The sequence below is a fragment of the Trichomycterus rosablanca genome, chromosome 19 (assembly GCF_030014385.1).
Source record: "Trichomycterus rosablanca isolate fTriRos1 chromosome 19, fTriRos1.hap1, whole genome shotgun sequence".
NCBI lineage: Eukaryota > Metazoa > Chordata > Actinopteri > Siluriformes > Trichomycteridae > Trichomycterus > Trichomycterus rosablanca.
In genome coordinates this window covers 4404518-4421011 of record NC_086006.1, presented here as the reverse complement: position 1 = coordinate 4421011, position 16494 = coordinate 4404518, and the positions used below count along the sequence as shown (strand labels likewise).

The 16494-nt window shown below is 37.0% G+C and overlaps 1 protein-coding gene across 2 annotated transcripts; it reads left to right on the top strand.

Annotated features, from left to right (window-relative positions):
• Window positions 1-1542: 1542 nt before the first annotated feature.
• Window positions 1543-12648, top strand: c1ql4a (complement component 1, q subcomponent-like 4). Of its 2 annotated transcripts, XM_063015319.1 has the most exons (3): window positions 1543-2414; window positions 11437-11541; window positions 12009-12648. In XM_063015319.1, the coding sequence occupies exons 1-3, from the start codon at window positions 1872-1874 to the stop codon at window positions 12186-12188; spliced, it is 828 nt and encodes a 275-aa protein (XP_062871389.1). In that variant the 5' UTR covers window positions 1543-1871; the 3' UTR covers window positions 12189-12648. The 2 variants fall into 2 exon arrangements, with proteins under 2 accessions (XP_062871389.1, XP_062871390.1); XM_063015320.1 differs by lacking the exon at window positions 11437-11541.
• Window positions 12649-16494: the final 3846 nt, after the last annotated feature.

The following is a 16494-nucleotide window of genomic DNA, read 5'->3' as shown; positions in this document are numbered from 1 at the left end:
GTGAACTAGGTTTAAAATGGCTCTATAATTCTCATTATTATAATTATAGACTGTATTAAAATAAATAATTTTTATTACACAGCTTAACACATTAAAAACGATCGAACCAATAAATTATAATGGTCCTTATTTCTTATTTGCTTGTAATCACTTATATATGTGCTCCATGTAAACATCTGTCACTGGTGTATTACCATATAATTGTTGAAACCTTTACTGTGGCCCTTAACGCTAAGTTGCTTGGATTGTTAACAGTTTTGTTAAGTCACTTTTCATGAAACCTCCCCAAATGAATAAATGTGTATATGTATGGTACTTCTATATGGCCAGAAGTATGTGTACACCTGACAATAAGCTTGTTGGACATCCCATATCAAACCTATGGGCGTTATGTAGAGAATGTAGAGTACATTTAAAATGTATTACAATTATGGTGGCGAATGCGCAGGACAATGCCAAAATAATCTGACAAAATTAAGAATTTTTCACATGCAGAAATTACATACCAAAAAACATGTGCACACCCATTCTAATCATTAGGTTCAGCCACAACCATGTGTGTAAAATCAAATTAACTTAGTTCCAGTGTGACTGAGCTCCTGTACACAAAACAGTGTCACTGGTTTGACAAGTTTGTTGTGGATCAAATTTAGTGGCTAGTCCTGACCTCAGTCACATTAAACAATTTAGGAATACATTAGCAACTACACTGTATAGACTGGTATAACCTCAAAGAGAGGGCCAAATCCATATTCATGCCCGTGATTTTTAAATGAAGTGTCCAGCAAGCCAGGAGGAAGGTGACCACATACTTTTAGTCATATAGTGTATGTCAGTATGGCATGTATAATAAAGTGTAGCCTAGTCTGATTTTATTATTTGTTTCTTTGTCTCTAGGGACTTTTAACAGAGCCTATGAAAAACCTGGACTAGTTTGTAAATCAAGATACTAATGATAATCGAAGACATCAGAGATTCTGGACCTCCACAAATACAAAAATAAACATTTTTTTTCCAGACAACAACTTCCAAGGCATTAATTTAATTTAATTGATTTGATTTTCGCTTATTAAGCATTAAAACTCCATCATCAGAAAGTGAGCTTCTTGTATGCCTAAATATAATAAGTGATAATATTTAATTCATTCTGCAGACTTAACACTTTGTGATTGCAAAAAAAACTTTAAATGCATTGAATTTGACAACTGTTCCTTTTGTCAGCTTTTGCTGGAAGAAGCTTTATGCTAAGCTGAGGGACAACATTCTTACTGATCTGTGATGAAAGAGAGAGCCTAAAAGAGCCTTCTGTGCCCTGGAGGAATCTGTGCATAATAACAAACCTTGAAAACAGGAATGAAAGAAAGAAAAAACGAATTAACCTGTTCAGTCAAAAATTGTCTAACAATACTGCAGTAATTTTGCTTAAAGTTTTGTAGTTTATTCAGTATTTTAGGTGATCAAGAGCTCACTTTTTCTATACAGACTCTTTTACCTGCCACTACCTCATAGTGGTGTTGCTACATTTCAACTTGCATTCCTCCCTAGTCTACCCATAATCCCCCAGCATCATTTTCTCTCTGTATGCTATACACTCCTTTCAATCCATTCACCTCATCCATAAATTCATCCGTTATTCTTGTGCGTGACGCTCTTATCTGTCCTTAAACATCTCTGCTGCTGGCTTTTGTTTTTTTTTGCTGGCTCCTCACTTTAAGAGTCCTCTTTTCTAGTTCTAGTGCAAGTTTTTATTCACTTTGGTGTCCACACTGGCAGGCACCATTCCACCCAAAGGAGAGGAGGACTTTCTTGCGCTGGCCGCCTCGCGGCTCAGCCGTCGCAAGCGTGTCATAGGGGCAGCAGTGGGTGTAGCCATGGTTCTAATTCTCCTGGTTGCAATCCCCTTATTGGTACACAGTACCAAGGGAGGTGGAGCCGGAAGTGCAGGAAGTCATTATGAAATGCTTGGCAGTTGTCGAATGGTGTGTGACCCCTATACCCCCTCGCAACATGGCCAGGAATTGGCTGTCTCACCACCACCTCCTGAGTTTACAAGCCGAAGAGGAAAGTCTGGATACCGAGGGCCTCCAGGAATCCCAGGACCACCTGGTCCCCAAGGGCCCTCTGGAGCGCCAGGAAAGCCAGGTCCACAAGGACCCCCAGGACAAGGACCAAATGGTCACGTGCCCTCTTTCTACAGTCCTAAGATTGCTTTCTATGCAGGACTGCGCAAACAGCATGAGGGCACTGATGTGCTAAAGTTCGATGATGTGGTCACTAATGTGGGCAACTACTATGAACCAAGCACTGGCAAGTTCACTTGTCCTCTTCCTGGTATCTACTACTTCACCTACCATGTTCTCATGAGAGGAGGAGATGGGACCAGCATGTGGGCAGACCTCAAAAAGAATGGACAGGTGCGATTTTTTATTTTATTGACACAACTGTGCATGCAAGTAATAAAGGTTATTTGTTTATTTGGTCATTATGTTAGATATATTAATTGGAGGTAGTTTGAATAGTAATTACAAGAAGTACTTTTGGTAAGACATTTTACACAGAAACTATAGAGTTCATCGTGATTGTAAAAAGCAGGTGTTTTTGTTACTGTAGCATTCCTGTCAGCTTGAACCAAGGTATTTGTCTGCAAAACTGCAACTTTCTGGATGTTTTTTCCCCACACAATGTTGTGTAACCTGTAGAGACTGTTGTTTGTGTAAGTTCTAGTGGTAAGCAGTTTTTACCTACCTACACAGTTAGTCTGGAACCAGCCACCATGTCACAGTCAGTAACTGAACAGAGTTCAGCAGAGGCAGTTGAGCATCTGTTTGCAAAAAAGAGATGAAAAACTAGGAAATATTTCACAGTGCCAAGTAAAATGTAAATATAAGTAAAAGAACATGCATAATCAAAATTTAAATGATATTTTATGTGCTATTTGTTCTTAATTCCTAAAAAGCCAAGTTTAAACAAAGCCAGTGCACTCAGGATTAGACAGAAATACTCTAGAGAAACAACATTAATAATGATTAAATGAAAGTTTTAGCTTTTCTCACCTAAAATATCTCCTAAACAGTCATTTGTGTAAAGATAAATAAATATAAAATAATGATTTGATTGAATAAAAATAAGCAATTTTAAATAATAATTCTAACATTTGCAAACAGGGTATGATGCCATGGCAGAATAATTGCATTGGTTGCTTAGTTGTTCTTAGGGGTTTAAATCTACAGTAAATATATTATATTATATAAAATTATAATCATTAAGTATGTTGGTCTTTGCCTTTTACATTAATAGACATGTCAAATACTTGAGCAAGCTGCTATAATAAATTACAAAAGACAAACTGTATTACACATAGTTAATGTTTTATAATTTAGTCTAAAGAATTGTAGAGCAACTTCAGCTTAAAGTACAACTTTATTCCTAGCTGTCAGTAACTTCTTATTTACTTTATTTCTTTTGTCATGATGTGTCAAGTGTCCAAGTGACTGGACCATATCTAGCAGACAATCGATAATATTCGACTTCACTGAACGTCTTGTCTGACATTTCAAGTCTGTTACCCCTTGGAGCATTTAAGACAGTTTTTTCTTTTTTTTTGGAAACACTTTTAATTATGCTTAATTTATATATTTTTTTACTGTTGATTTAAGTCATTGCCAGTAGCACTCATGAGCAGACTAGTGTGTTAAAAGGGTTGTCAATACTCAAATCAGTCTCTTCTAAAACACACTAATACCTCACTGCATTTTTTTTCTGTCTGTCTCATTAACAAATATTATGTTTGCAGGTTTATTATCACCTTAATATAGGTGCAGTAGACATAAGCAGAAATGACTGTCAGGGTGTGGATGAGCACTTTGGCACATCAAGTAAATAAATAATAAAAGCAAAATGAACGACTTATTCATCCAGTCGCCAAGTCCCTTGATGCTAATTAAAGACTAACGGCAAAATCTAGAAGCCGCTTTGTAAATCTGCTATGGATTTGGGGAATTAGTCAACCTACGTGCATCAGAAATCAAGCAAAAAAGAACATGCCCAATTCCATTACCTACAGCACCCCAACCCCCAACACACACACATACACAAAAAAAAAAGAAAAGAAATGCTTAAAAGAGCTGCTTTCCTACTGTAATTCATTTTGTCTGAATGTTAGGGTAGGTATTTTGAAGGAATCAGCACTTTAAAGAGGACCTGTGGCTGCAATGCACGGTTTAGTATTGTCATGCACGTCTGCTCCTTCTATTAAATCATTCATAACTCTTAGATTGGATCCTCTGCTTACCACCCATGCCCCCTCTTCTGTATGTTCATTGATTGCCCATTAATTATCTTTTCACTCAATTCAATTATTAACCCATCTCAGTCTATCACAAACCCATCAGGTGGCCCTTCTTTACTACTGATGGGACTTGTGTCCTTCTGACAGACAGATATGTGTGTGTAAATGCGTATGTGTGTGCTACCTTGGCTTTAGTGGTGTAATGAAAAAAAGCAGAGCAAAGGAGGGAAAAACAAGGACGCGTTGTTTTAAACTTAGGTGTTTATGACACAAAACGACTTCAGTACAAGCCGTTTAAAAAGTGAGTGAGGTAAAAATCAACTACAAGCACTGTCCACCAAACTTATTTTTTCAGACCTCACTTGATGGTAACCTAGCTGTGAGGCTGATTGCCTGACCTCACAAATGCTTTTATGACTTTTATGGCACTAATTCCCACATATCTTCTTCACAATCTTAATTTGTTCAGATGGTGAGATCTCAGTAATTAAAAAACATCCAAATTAAGGATTAAAAGTTGCAAATGTGTGATAGTGTACACAGTAAGCTTTACATTACCATGCACTTATGTGCAAGAAAGAAAGACCAGCTTTAAAACTTGGACCCTTCAGCTCATATGCAGTTGTTGCTCATAACGTAGATAAAGAATAAGCATATACAAGGGCTTGCTTGACTATACAGTGTCAGCCTAGTGGTTTGCTGGTTCTTATATATTAGATGCAGGTGCTTGGGTGGCACAGCTGTAATCCAGAATTTGAATACCTGGCAGAGCTGTCTGCCAGCTAGGCGTGTACATACATTTAAGAAGTGGTGGATTGATGTGACATTTTAACCATATATAATGCTCATTGTCCTGTCTCTAGGTCTTTAACCTCCTAGTTGCAGGAAACTGGCTTCTTTAATTTTTTGGTTCTCTTCAGAGATATATAGCTTCACTGGGATGTCAAATACATGTAGGGTATTCCACTTGATGATTGAAAGTATGTTGCCAGGATTCGATTTTTTAGAAGGAAGCTTACACTCATATCCAAACCGGTGCTATCTCTAGTGAAGAATTTTGCTTGTAAGTAAGTGGATGTGAGCAGGTGAGGGCTAGGTCCATAAGGTGTTTCAAATTCAAAAACAAAAATCTACATCTAAATCTAGCATAAATTTACTGTAAAACCCCCCAGGCTATAGTAGGAAAAAATAAAGAAGTAATAAATAAGTGAGTAGCACATCATTTTAATTTAAAATAGCTATTTACATGTTGACATGTTTAGCCACATACTGAGCACAAATACTAAAAAACTCAAGTGGATGATTTTGACAGATGCCAGGAGAACCAAATTCCCAGAGGAATCTTGTCAAAGGAGGCACCAAACCTCAGGGATAACAAACTTATGTTAATTTACAAAGGTTATTTTTATATATCAACATAATGATGCTCCCACAGGGGAGTTGTCGTAGCTAGCTATCGAAGACAGTACTTTATTTTCTTTTTGATAGCAACAAAAGATTTTGGGATGAGACTTTATAATATGATTGTGCAGTAGGTGGCCTGAGGGCCCATGGGGCATGAGTGAATAGAGATACCCTGCGAAGACTGTGTGTGTTTATGTGAAGAGGAGTCATGGCATAGAGACAAGGTAGACGTGCTGCCTGACAGAAAGATGTGATAAAAGAGAGCAAGCTAAGCAGTGACAAATGATCGGCCAGTTATGTCTTGGCTAGACAGGATCACAAGATTAACAACAAAACCACAGCTAGATGTTTAAATTTGTTTACCAATTACGGATGTCGATGAACGAGGAGTTAATTAAAGCAAGGACTATCTGATGGCTTCTCCTGGGTGTATTCTGCTTACTGCTTTACCTAGTTCAGAGCTGCAGTGCACATCTGGACAAACTGTCTGTATCAGTTGTGATGGACAGTGATAGCTCGTCTCAAGAGGATTCGGCTATATGACTGAGGCGGCTCATTCGAAGTTGAACCGCAGCAATGGGAGGCTAAAGATTCCTAAGGGTGCGGCTATACTGTGACATAGCTGTGTGTCTGCTAAATATTGCAAATCCATTGTCGTAAGTAAATCTTTCTGGCATTTCAAGCTCCTTCAGATGACCTCTGACCATTATACCCCATAGCATTTTGGTGGCTGGACCATGAGTTACGAGGCTGAAACCAGTGTATTGGTTCCTCTCTGACACTGGTCAAAATGTTAATAATATTGATGGAGAAGGGTGTGAAAGTCACAAGCATACATAAGTAAGAAATTGATTCAGCTGTGTGGAATTGTAAATGCGAACAGTTGAGACTGCTACCTCATTTAGATTCAGTTTTAAATTCAGTAAAAAATGTAAAAAAAAATAATTTCTGTTAGAATAGAAGGAGCAGTTTAGTAATGTAGTTAATGTGTAATTATAATAGAGCCCCTGTGAATTCTTAACAGTATCAACGTAATATTTTTCTGACTTAGTAAATGACTGACAATACAGACTTGAGTGTGACAATATTCACCTGCTGCCAATTGACTAAATAATCCACACGCTGCTTACTTACATTATCTGTTTATCACTGTATATTGCCATCAGTATGTTACCATATATTGTGTACCTCAGCTTATACATTGGTCACTGAATACTGTACATACATACATGCAGACGTCCATACATTTTCTATATATTGCTTGTATATAGTCTTATAGTTTGTATATTCTTGTGTTTAATGTTTAATGTATACATTGCTTGTATACTGTATTTATGCTAGAGAGATACCATCAGCTGGAACCAAATTCCTTGTGTATCCACATACTTGGCCAATAAATCTGATTCTGATTGATATTGTTTCTTTAGTTTAATAAATGGCATACTAAAAATGGTTACCGCTTGTTTGTTTGCTGGGTGACATCACCTGCTGCAGCAATGAGTAAATTACAGTACTTAGCATGTATTAGGAGAACTTGGATAGTTACTTTAGGTCTTCATTACATTTGAAAACCGTCATTAGATTTCCTGTCCAGTGACTCAGCCCATCAAAGCAAATAAATGTTTTGTCTAGTCAGATTTGCTTTTGTAGATTTATGAGAGATTGATATACTCACTGCTCAAAGAATGCTTTAACAGTAACAGCAAGTGAATGATGTAGGTACATGAAAAGATTTGTTCATCGGCACCGAGAGCACAAGCATTAGTGGTGGCATCTTTATTGTTAAGGTGCTGTGAGAATAATGAGATCTTTTTCAGCTTTTATTTCTTAATGCTAATGTGTATTTGATTTACATTAGAGCAGCAGTCTTGCATGTCATATCTGCCTAAGCGGCACAATTTTTCCACCCTCACCATTCATTTCTGTAGTGCTGTTAATCTTTTAATTTGTAGTCTTGTTGCACTGCCATGCATTCTCTAAGCTTTTTTATATAGCAGAGGAGTACATTTTTCTTCTTTTTCATCTTTTATTTAAACATTTCTGGTTTTTTTCCCCGCTGTCATACACTTCTTTAATAGATCACCAAAAGGTCAAGCTTCTTCACACTCTAGGATAATAAATGCCATTGCCTGTCTGTTAATGACTGTAATAAATGCCTCTTCGGGCAGTGACATAGACATGATACCGTTAAGGTATAATGAGTGGTTGTGGTAAATTGGTATTCAGTAATTACCAAATAGAGTCATGTAGAATCACAGTCATAAAAGAAGAACTGATTATGATGTAAAATGCCCTTTTCATCCATCTTATTCCCCTGGACCCCTCTCAAATTTAGTGGTGTTCAGTTAAACACATACAATAATAACATCTACAAAATATACACTATGTGGATGAAATATGAGTTAATGTGTTTCAGCCACACCCATGCTAAGAGGTAAATAAAATCAATTATATAAAGTATAAGTGTGAAGTAAGTGTGAAGTGGACTGCACAAAGACACTTACCCAGATGAGTGGAGACTGTTATAGCTACAATGGAGGGGGGGCAAATCTCTATTAACACCTATGGGTTTGAAATGGGACGTCAGACATGCTTATGTCCAAGTGTCCACATCTTTAGCAAATACAGTGTATTTAGAACACATTGTTAATTTCCCCAATATTATTAGTAAGGGTCTGGGTAGTCAAAGGAAGAAGGACGATGCCCCTTAAAAGTAATTGTAATATAATGTGTCTGATGTGCAAAAGATTTTTTTATAACACACAAACCTTCTTTCCAGAATAAATGGAACATTTAGTAAAATGCAATAAAAAGATTTGGTAATTTTCTTGAATCTTGATTTGACAAAAGTAACTGTTTTAAGTGACCAACTTGATTTTAATTATACATATATACTGTACGTATACATATGTCATTTTATTTGTATTGGTGTTATTTACTTACAGTTTTGTATTGTAAAATTACACAGGCTTCATAAAAAATTAATTTTTGAAAGATTATTTATGAATTTGTCATTTTAAACCATATACGTTCTTGTTTCCTGAATAACTCCTCAAACCTGCCACAACGTGCCAATTAAACCATAATTCTATGAACAAGTAAAATGATTGCTTGTCTCACTTTAATCTTGAACAAACCATCAGGGACTGCTGAGCTATTCAATAAATGTTCAATTTCCAGCCCTTTGGCTTCCTGTTGTCTTCCTCCGCTATGTGCTTGGTCCCTTAGGTAAGTTTAAGAGCTACTTTTCCATTGTCTCTGCTCTAAGAGGCTTGTACATCACATCAAATGAATTCTGTCAGTTTTATTACCACAGGAGCAGAGCAGCAATGGATAAAAACAAGGCTTCATATACCCTCACATCTCTTTGGTCTCACAAAATAGCTTTGCTTGATCAGTCTGTTATCCTAACCCCCCTCTCAGTCTTGTCCTCTCTCTCTCTCTCTCTCTCTCTCTCACCCCTTGTGTGTTATGTGCTGCTTGCTTCACATTTCTGCTTGTGTATAAAATGCCAATGCAGCTGTGACCCCCCCACCTTCCCTCCCTACCGTCATCTCTTCCTCTGTGTCTCCGTCCTTCCCCTTCGTTTAATGCTGCCCCTGTAATGAAAGGCGCTGGCAGATCAAGCCCTCCGGCAGGCCTGAGGGTCTTTGCTCACAGCTAGCTCGGAGATCAAGTCAGTGTGGTGTTTCACAAGCAGCTCACTTCCATGTCAAAGTTCTTCTCTGCTGCAGCCCACAGTAATCCTAAAACATCTCACACTTACTTCCCCCAAGAAATGCAGGAGAACACAGAAAGCGATCAAGGTCTTCACTGTCCTGGGGATGACTGAGCTGCAAGCCTGCAACTCGGCCAGTACACATAATGAGGAATAACCCATTCCCAAAAAGACAGAGAAAATCGATGAGGGTAGAGAAAAGGGCGTAAATGTTCTCTGCTGGATGTGGGTAATTAAAGTGACCACTTTCCTTTTGTTATCGAGTGTGGGTGTATACCTAAGGGAGTTTGAGGCTCTTTTCGCAGTTTACCAGTCTAATGAGCGTGATGACATGAGCTCGGCATCGATGAAGTGACAAGCCCAGGCCGTCACTGTCAAACACACATACACATTAATGACACATTCTTTATATGGACTGTCTCAACTGAAGACTCGTACCTGCTCAGTATTTCTTTGCTTTTGCATTTAAATTTCTGAAGTTCTGTTTTTCTTGAGTAATTAATTCCTAACAGCAGTTTTCTGTAGGACTGTTTTGTACATTATTTTGATTCCACTCAATTCCATTGATTTAGATCACACACTTCAGTAATGATACACCACTAACACTGGCAGCACACTCCAGACAATTTACAAATTATTGACTGAACTGTTGCAGCCAGAGACTGTAGCATTCGGTGGTTATTATTATGTGGTGTTAAATATATATAGTTAGTAAATGTGCAGTTTTATTTATGTGTGTTTGTGTAATAGAAGCAGATTAATGACTAGCAACTTTACTTGTTGAATTCACTCACAACCTTTAAACATAAATAATTTTACTATAACAAATGACGAATAGCTTTATGCGAATATGTTAATTAAAAATGGTTACATTACTGGATGCATTCACCTGCATTTGTATAGGTCTTTACTTCAATGTTAAAGTGTATAGGATGTTATATTTATGACAGTTTTTATTTACATATCATGTGTTCTGTAGTTAACACTGACTCTTCACTTTATCAGCAGCCATCTATTTTTAATTATAGACTTAAGTGATTTTTACTGTATTTGCTTTGATGTTAACATGGGCACTTGCAGACTGGCCTGCAAACCTTATACACAGAAGTGTCTGATGCACTTGGTGACACATTCACCTCATCACCAATATTATAGTTTTCTGCAATTTTAGCAACAGTAGTTTTATATCTGATGCCATAACCTTTATGTCCTCTGGCATCAATAAATCTTGGCTGTCCAATAGCCTGTCAGCAACTTGTGGCTTGTACCTCCTCAGACCACAGCCAGTAAGCATTCCTTGCTGGTCCTTATGAAGTCTTTATGCCTGTCCATATGTCATGCATTCAACACATGCTGTCTGAGTAGCTACTATCAACACAGCTTGTAATAAATACGTAACCATGACATGCGTAGTTGTAACAAAATAGACCTTGCCATGCACATTTTGGGTAGTGGTTTTAGGGTTTTGGCTGATTGGTGTGTTTACAGTCTAGTGTCCTGGACTTTTTCTTTAACTTAACCTAAGTTTTTAAATGGTAAATCATTTATATTTCAAAGCCATATTGCTCAATAGCACAAAAGTTAAATTATCACATACTTTATGCAATCAAATATGATTTGTAAATACTACACTAAGTCAGACTGACTTATTCTTTCTACAGGAGTGTAACAAATGATGTTGCTCTCTCTAATTTTAAATGCCTTTGTTATTAAATGTTTTAGGCTGTAAAATTAAGACAGAGAATGAAATGAAATTACATTCATTATACGTATATAAACTAAAGAGTTATAATAATAATATTCTAGGATGTTTTGTCAGCTTTACCTTCTTCATTACCAAGTCTGTTCAGGTGTATGTCTGTGTGTCTACATAACTAAGCCCAATTTAAAATGCTAACAAACAAGTGATAGATCCACCCCAGGCAAGTCAATACAGCAGAACCTTGATGCAGAATTTAAATAAGTCTGTGTCTTTGGTGCACACTATCTAAAACATAAGCACAGGATGTGTTTCTCAATTCAACAGGTCGATAGTGGAAAGAGATACAGTTCATGTTTACACACCCACACAGCAAGCCTCATTCCACAGGTTGGATCATACGAGCAGCAGCTTTACAACAGATCAATAGTAGTGAGTATGAAAGTAGCCTCAATCCATTTAGCTTTGCCAGCCGCGCTGTCTGTCCACCCACAAAACCCACGCTGTGGCAGAAAACCCGGACACAATTAAAAAAGCCCCTCTGTAGGACATGGTCAGTATATAGGGACATGTCAAATAAAACCACCATACAAGAATATGCTTCAAACACACAGGCTGTGCACATGTCCATAAAGTTAATAAACAACTTGTATTTAAAAATATAATTAAAGAATATTAAAGATGTACACAAATAACAGATTCTTGCTTTACTGCATTTTACAAAGTGTCCCAACTTTACCCAAAATGGGGTTTGTAGACATTTTATGCAGTGCATCGAGTGGCAGGTTGTAGTTGTTTTGTTCAACCCTGTTTAATGCATGTGTATGGATGACAAAGTTAAGTGTAAGCATCTCTCCGGCCTTCCTCTGACTGTGTCGTGATTTCTCTTGGTATGACAGGTGAGGGCCAGCGCCATTGCCCAGGACGCCGATCAGAATTACGACTACGCCTCCAATAGTGTGATCCTGCATTTAGACGTAGGAGACGAGGTGTGTGTGCAGCTGGACGGTGGCAAAGTCCATGGGGGAAACAACAACAAATACAGCACCTTCTCTGGATTCCTCATCTACCCTGACTGATTACCCATCTCCTTCCTACCCCACAATGCTGCTTAAACACACACACACAGACTTGAACAGAGGGACATGCACATAGGTTGATGCTGGCTGAAAGAAGGGCCTCACAGACATAAGCAGAGTCTTGTTTAAGCAGTCGATTGTTTATACTTGTATGCAAATGATGGTGATGCTCTAACTATACAAATGCACATTTACAAAAAGTGTATAATAGATATCATGTAATACCAGAAAATATTCCTCAATCAGCAGCACTTGCAGCATTAGGTGTATATGTGTCTCATTTTTGTGTCTCTGTAAGATTATACTCTTTTTTTTTTTTTACAGTAAATTGTACATAAATATGTAACCACAGACACATGGCTGATACTTAGTGGAACTGTTTAGTGTGTTTTCATGAGGAAGACTGATAGGATAGTGATACACAACAGAGATTCAATACAATAACATGTATGCACATAAACACCACAGTGGTCCTGTGATTAATCTACTGGTTCCCTGGTTCAAATCATTTGACTAAATGTGACCTCTTTGCTTGTCTGTGTAGAACTGGAAATACGGCCTGTGTGCATGGATGTGCAGGGCGTGTGTTTAGTAACTGAGCTGTGTTAACATAGATTTTTAATATGGTTAAAGAACATACCCAGACCCAGACTAAACCATTTTTAAACTGGTTTAGGCTGATACTTGACCAAATTGAACCAAGTAAGATTTTTTTTATTTAAACAAGGTAAATAAAGCTCGAGTTTTTGTCTTTATAGTTTGATGTACTAACAGTAAAATACTTCTTGTGCCTCCAAATTAATGTTTAATTGCTAAAAGTCGCTGCTCATAATGCATATTTATTAAATAAAAATGCAAAATTATATATACATAGAATAAAATATGAGGAAAGCATATAGGAGTATCTACAAAAAAGAACAATATAAACTATTTAACAGAAAATGTGTCAATATTTTATTAACCATTAATAACTTTATTTAATGTAACTATGTTTATTTATTAACATTTATTTATTTATTATGTATTTTTATGCTATTCTATGCCAAAAAACAGCCTGATAAACAAAGGATATTTTAAGTAATAAATGCTTAATATAATTAATCAATTAATTTAGTAATACAGTGGGGTCAAAAAGTATTTAGTCAGCCACTGATTGTGCAGGTTCTCCTACTTAGAAAGATGAGAGAGGTCTGTAATTTTCATCATAGGTACACTTCAACTATGAGAGACAAAATGAGAAAAACTAATCCAGGAAATCACATTGTAGGATTTTTAAAGAATTTATTTGTAAATTATGGTGGAAAATAAGTATTTGGTCAATAACAAACAAGCAAGATTTCTGGCTCTCACAGACCTGTAACTTATTCTTTAAGAAGCTCTTCTGTCCTCCACTCGTTACCTGTATTAATGGCACCTTTTTGACCTCGTTATCTGTATAAATGACACCTGTCCACAGCCTCAAACAGTCAGACTCCAAACTCAACCATGGCCAAGACCAAAGAGCTGTCGAAGGACACCAGGAAGAAAATTGTAGACCTGCACCAGGCTGGGAAGAGTGAATCTACAATAGGCAAGCAGGTTGGTGTGAATAAATCAACTGTGGGAGCAATTGTAAGAAAATGGAAGACATACAAGACCATTGATAATCTCCCTTGGGGTCAAGATCTCATCCCGTGGGGTCAAAATGATCATGAGAACGGTGAGCAAAAATCCCAGAACTACACGGAGGGACCTGATGAATGACCTGCAGAGAGCTGGGACCAAAGTAAGAAAGGCTACCATCAGTAAACACACTACGCCGAGAGGGACTCAAATCCTGCTGTGCCATTCGTGTCCTCCTGCTTAAGCCAGTACATGTCCAGGCCCGTCTGAAGTTTGCCAGAGAGCATATGGATGATCCAGAAGAGGATTGGGAGAATATCATGTGGTCAGATGAAACCAAAATGGAACTTTTTGGTAAAAACTCAACTCGTCGTGTTTGGAGGAAGAAGAAGAACCCAAGAACACCATACCTACTGTGAAGCATGGGGGTGAAAACATCATGCTTTGGGGCTGTTTTTCTGCAAAGGGGACAGGACGACTGATCCATGTTAAGGGAAGAATGAACGGGGCCATGTATCGTGAGATTTTAAGCCAAAACCTCCTTCCATCAGTGAGAGCATTGAAGCTGGAACGTGGCTGGGTCTTCCAGCATGACAATGATCCCAAACACACCGCTCAGGCAACGAAGGAGTGGCTCCGTAAAAAGCATTTCAAGGTCCTGGAGTGGCCTAGCCAGTCTCCAGACCTCAACCCCATAGAAAATTTGTGGAGTCCGTGTTGCCCAGCGACAGCCCCAAAACATCACTGCTCTAGAGGAGATCTGCATGGAGGAATGGGCCAAAATACCAGCTACAGTGTGTGCAAACCTGGTGAAGACTTACAGGAAACGTTTCACCTCTGTCATTGCCAACAAAGGTTATGTTACAAAGTATTGAGTTGAACTTTTGTTATTGACCAAATACTTATTTTCCACCATAATTTACAAATAAATTCTTTAAAAATCCTACAATGTGATTTCCTGGATTTCTTTTTCTCATTTTGTCTCTCATAGTTGAAGTGTACCTATGATGAAAATTACAGACCTCTCTCATCTTTCTAAACAGGAGAACTTGCACAATCAGTGGCTGACTAAATACTTTTTGGCCCCACTGTAAAAGCTTAATATATTGTATCCAATACAAATTTTAATGGGCATCTCAAAATTGTTATTTATTATTTTAAATAATTTTTATTCCTTTTTTTTTATTTATGTAGTATTTATGTGTGTGTGCATGTGTGTATGTGCTTTGAGTGATTTATATGCTGCATTGATAGAGGATCTCTATAAAGAAATTTCTGTACCTTCCTTAAATTGTACACAGTTCTACACAACGCATCAGCAAAACAGTGGATTCTAAAATTTAGAAATAAATCTGTATGTAGTGTGTTTGTCAGGAAATCAGTAAAGCCATGTGCACATACAATAAAATGTGAATACAAAATATTGGTACCATCAATAAAAAATAATCTACATTTCTTCTCATCACACAGCTCTATAATAAAAATGTTTAAATATCACTTTGTTAATATTATTTGTTTTGTTTATAAGTTTCTGTATTCTTTATTCTGCAAGAATCTTAATCATTGTTATTTGTTTTACAGCATTTAGAATTCTGTATGTTCATTTTTAAACAGGCGGATCAGTTTCACCATCATACCAGAATTAGGCACAAGACAGCGCCTGTCAGAGTGCCTGTCCATCACAGGGCTGTTCAAACATAGCCAATCATGTCTGTGTAGACACCCGGCCAGCTGATAGTACAATAATACAAGTTTTTAATATTATTAATCGAAATGCTTTGAGAATTCAGTGATGTGTTTTACTAATAGGTGGGATGATTAATTTCTCAATAATTATGATTTAAATAACAAAGGTGTTTTTTTTCTGTCAGGGTTTCACAATGTAACAATGAACAACAACCATCAACAAAACAGAGGACAACACTTTAATTCGATTTAATTTCAAATAGTTTCACACATTCGTGGGATATTTAAATTTACCACCCACAAATAATACATTTGAACTTTCTCATCAGATGACGTGGAAAGGATACAGAATTTTAATTGGCTCTGGATGCAGCAAAACCTGCCATAAAAAGGTTAAAACTAATACAAACAAGTCTTAAAAATAATGAAAAACTACTTAGATGCTTATATTAACTAATAAACAACCAACTTTAATGTTGTACTTCCATGTATTGTTAGATGTTGCACCCCATAACGTTTATATTTTCGCATTTATGGTTAGCTTCCAAAGCAACTGAGAACTGTAATTAACTGAAGGTTAAGGTAATAGTGGCAACCTGCCAGTGGTCAGGGCAGCAACTATCCAATTACTAGTCCAGTACCGTAACCACTAAGGTACTAAAGCACTACCATTGCTCTTACATTTATGTACTATGAAAGAAAAAAAATCTAAAATGCAAATTGGAATATTATATTATATAAAATTTAAAAATATTAAAAATATGTTCTAATAAGGGAGGAATTATTGAATAGTACAATGCATGTCTTAGTATTTATAACCCTATAATAAAGAAATAATATTGAATTTATGTTGAAATATTGAAGATAAAAATACACATAATTAGTGATCTTTTATTTGTTCAGTGTGTTTATTCTTTTAGCAGTTTAGTGAGGTTGTGTAGATGTGCATGGATCTCTCATTGCTGCTTATAATGATCTCTCACACTGACAATGTGTGAGAACAAAAACAACGTAGAAC